At 48.2% G+C, this 3795-nt stretch overlaps 1 protein-coding gene across 3 annotated transcripts; it reads left to right on the top strand.

Annotated features, from left to right (window-relative positions):
* Positions 1-1056: 1056 nt before the first annotated feature.
* Positions 1057-3498, top strand: LOC109377860 (HLA class II histocompatibility antigen, DQ beta 1 chain-like). Of its 3 annotated transcripts, XM_019634341.1 has the most exons (4): positions 1057-1384; positions 1881-1991; positions 2472-2492; positions 3098-3498. In XM_019634341.1, exons 1-4 carry the CDS (start codon positions 1072-1074, stop codon positions 3109-3111), a joined length of 459 nt encoding a protein of 152 aa, XP_019489886.1. In that variant the 5' UTR covers positions 1057-1071; the 3' UTR covers positions 3112-3498. The 3 variants fall into 3 exon arrangements, with proteins under 3 accessions (XP_019489886.1, XP_019489887.1, XP_019489885.1); XM_019634342.1 differs by lacking the exon at positions 2472-2492; XM_019634340.1 differs by lacking the exon at positions 2472-2492 and having other exon boundaries at positions 1881-2018.
* Positions 3499-3795: the final 297 nt, after the last annotated feature.

Below are 3795 nucleotides of genomic sequence, written 5' to 3'. Positions count from 1 at the left end.
TAAGATGTGTAAGTAGGTATGGAGAGGTGTGTCATATTTGACCAGGAGAAGCAATTTGAGAAGATAAAGGAATCCAGACATGGACAAACATGATGTTTTATCAGTGTTACTTGTTTTTAACACTGTTTCTTTTCCTCCAAAAATCACAAACTTTTGAAATAATGTTTTTTGGTTTTTTTTGGTCTCTGTTGCTAGATTGCAAGTTCTGTAAAAGCAGGGACCATGGTTTGTTGTTTATCTTTTTATTCTCTGTGCTTCTTAAATTTATGTTTGTTGAATGAATGAATGAATAAATCAACAAGTGAATAAAATATAGGTGACATATATGATATAGAGATGGAAGTTTATGTATTTAATAATATAAATTTTTATTGGGAGTTTACCCTCAAATGGCATCTGAGCTGAGAGGCTAAATGCTGAGAAAGCTGCTTTATTAATGGGCAACATGTAAGAAGTGCTCATGCTCTCAAATTCCATTAGTATTCCATGCTGAGAATTGTAGACTATAGCTTGCGTGAGAAGTATTGCTTTGAAGGAAGGATGTGATGGTCACAGTTATCGTACTTTGTTGGACATAGAAATGTCTATACATTCTTAATTTTCAATCCATGTTACTATTCATGGGGCCTTGACTAGTGTAGATGCTCATGGCCAGCAGGAGACTCAAAACTGATGTCCTTTCTCTACTGTGAGGAGCACTGGGACTAACAGAAAACAGTGTCACTGCCCTAGTGTGACTCACTGGAGCTGATCCTGATTGTCACCTTCACTAGGGGGGGGGGGGAGAAGTCCAGGTTCATTATATTTATTTTTTTTAGTTTTATGAATAAGTCCTGTATAACACAGCAATTTATAATTCTGAAGTGTTAATTGGTATCAACAGAATAACTCCCATAGAAGGACTAGTATTATCTCTTGAGACTGAAAAGTTAACTGACTAATGTGTTTCTTCAAGCTGATAAAGTAGCCCAGCTGGGCACCTAATCTAATGGAATCCAGGGATCTTTCCACTCTGATTCCAAGGAGGACCCCGCCCCATGGGGAGGCGAGCTGTGTGGTCTCAATCTCACTATGCCCTCTCCTGTCTGTTACTCCCCCGCAGTGGAACCTACAGTGACCATCTCCCCATCCAAGACAGAGGCTCTAAACCACCACAACCTGCTTGTCTGCTCGGTGACAGACTTCTATCCAGGCCACATCAAAGTCCGGTGGTTCCGGAACGGCCAGGAGGAGACAGCCGGCATTGTGTCCACCCCCCTTATTAGGAATGGGGACTGGACGTTCCAGATCCTGGTGATGCTGGAAATGACCCCACAGCGAGGAGACGTCTACACCTGCCACGTGGAGCACCCCAGCCTCCAGAGCCCCATCACGGTGGAGTGGCGTAAGGGGCAGTTTGTTTCCTTTCACTGTGGGCCCCATGAGACAGAGCTGCCCCAGCCCATCTCATCCCTTCCCTCGTCCCTGGTGTCACCACTGAGCTGGAAATTCCAGGAACTAGAATGCCTCTTGTGCCATGGCAGGGACATCGGAAGAACCACAACCTCACTGCCTTTGCAGTCACTAGGAGGTCACTATACACCATGGCCCCAGAACCCAGCCTGGTAGCTCTGAGGGACTGACTGTTACAGCTGGTGACTGGGGTCTTAGGGCCTAAGGTTAGGATGTGTCTTGAGCAGCAGGGGTCTGCTTCCCACTTTCTCTCACCCGCCCAACAGTGTCCACGGATCTGTGGTCTGGTCCTCCTCTAGGGGATGGTCAGAATGGAGAACTAGGTTCCCTTGGCACATCCCCGTCCTGTACCTCAGGCCGAACTCAGGCTTCCCAGAGGGACCCTGTGGGTGTGGGACAAAGGCTGACACTCAGGCTCTGCCCTCCAGGAGCACAGTCTGAATCCGCCCAGAGCAAGATGCTGAGTGGCGTCGGGGGCTTCGTGCTGGGGCTGCTCTTCCTCGGGCTGGGCCTTGTCATCCGTCACCGGAAACAGAAGGGTGAGGAGCTCTGGGGACCTGGGGACGGTGAGCTGTGACTGAGACTCTGTTGAGGGAGGTCTCTGCTTGTAGGTATAACTCTTACCTCCTGACCCTGAAAGAAAGGAAGGAGGCTGGGTGGGTGTGGGTGTGGGGGAAGACATTGAACTCTGACTTTACTGGCTGAAAGGTCGCCCTACCACAGAGGTGAATGGTGGAGTGTATTCTAGGACTTCCTTACAGGTCATCATCTCACTGGCTTCTTTCTGGAAGCTTCTTCTTTTAAGAGGGTCAGACCATTGTCTTCTCTTCCTTCTAGTGATAGTTTCATTCATGGGGGATGGGGAGGAGGTGTAAGCTTAGGGCAGTTAAGGCCTTGCGGCTGATGGGCAATGAGGAAATAAATTTCCGGTTAAGTTGCGTATCTCATTTTTCTTTGGGGTGAGTGAGGGCCTGCTGTTTGTGTAATGAGATCTTTCTCTGTGTATCTTCCTTCTGTAGGTCTTCGTGGGCCCCTGCCAGGTGCTATTTCTGCTCTATTCATTGGGGGGTGGGAGAGGGGTGACTGATAAAAGAGGGAAGGGCATGAGGTGAGTATACCTGGACACAGTGGTCTGGTTCATCGCCTGTTCCCTGCCACAAGATCACGAGTTGGGGGAGCACTTTGCCCAGTTTCTGTAGAAATCCCCAGAGGTTGTTGTCCAGAATCAGGCCATAACTTTGGTGGCATCTTTCTGTGAAACTTGGAGCCAGAGCCCGTCTTGGGTGTAAGACACCAGGACGATGCCCACTTCATGCCACATATTAGTGGCTACTGCCTGTGGATTTTTATAAGTGACAGAAAGAGGCTCCAAGTGATGGAAGCTAGGTAGTTATCATCTAATTTACTAAAATGAGTGAAATCACATTCCACAGAAGCGTAACAGCGACTCCCCAGCCTCCCACACATTTACGTTAGGCTGACATGCTCTGTCGTCTTTAGCTGATTTCACCTTTACACTGATATGGGGGAGGCGATGACGACATGCCCTCGACCTCAGCCATCTCTGTCTGATGCTGTAGGGCTCCAGGGGAGGGGAGAGGACGTCCCTCAGGGTGCCCCGTGCCAATTACTCTCTTTCCTGCAGGGCTCCTGCACTGACTCCTGAGGACACTTTGACTGGCCTTGGTCTTCTCTCTTCTGAAATGCCTGCCTGCCCTTGCCCAGAATTCCCAGCTGTCTGTCAGCCTGTCCCTCTGAAACCTGAGTCCTACAGTGACACTGATGGACTCAGGTCACCTCCTGTGATCCCCACCCCAAGGATCTGCCTGCCTTGCTGCTTCCTGCACGGACCCCGGGAGCCTCCCAACAGCATCTGCTCAGGCCCCACGGCGTTTTCCTGTGTCTTTTCTCCCCCACAGACTGTTCAAGAGAAGCACATCGAAACCATTTACCTGTCTACACAGCTTTAATCATAATTAAACATATTATGAGTTATCTGTATCCTGAACTTCCTTAGATGAGCAGAGGTAGGAAAGCAAGCAGAATGCAAGGAACATATTTTGAGGTGACCCAACCAACCTGGAGCCATGTGAGGGTGGAAAGATGTTGAATGCAGTGGCCTCAGGATATGCTGCCTCTCGTCTAGTCTGATGAGAAGTAAGTAAGGACAGTGGAATTGTTTGCTGACTCATACAGTGGGCTCTGGTTGCTGGTGTTTCAAGCATATCCTGGCAAGTCACATTGATCAAGGGCAATTTTTATTTTTGAGGAAGTATAGCCAGCAATAAAAGTACTATTTTTGGTTTCAAGTGATAGAAATCCAACATAATTTTATTTTGTTCA

This window comes from Hipposideros armiger, unplaced genomic scaffold (genome assembly GCF_001890085.2).
Source record: "Hipposideros armiger isolate ML-2016 unplaced genomic scaffold, ASM189008v1 scaffold_1589, whole genome shotgun sequence".
Lineage (NCBI taxonomy): Eukaryota > Metazoa > Chordata > Mammalia > Chiroptera > Hipposideridae > Hipposideros > Hipposideros armiger.
This window is presented reverse-complemented; position numbering and strand designations above follow the sequence as displayed.

Excerpts from the sequence above, each read along its gene's own strand:
- LOC109377860 (XM_019634340.1), top strand. The coding sequence starts at position 1,072 with ATGCCCTCTCCTGTCTGTTACTCCCCCGCAGTGGAACCTACAGTGACC. Across the intron at positions 1,385-1,880 it reads CCCCATCACGGTGGAGTGGC|GAGCACAGTCTGAATCCGCC; the intron begins GTAAGGGGCAGT and ends TCTGCCCTCCAG.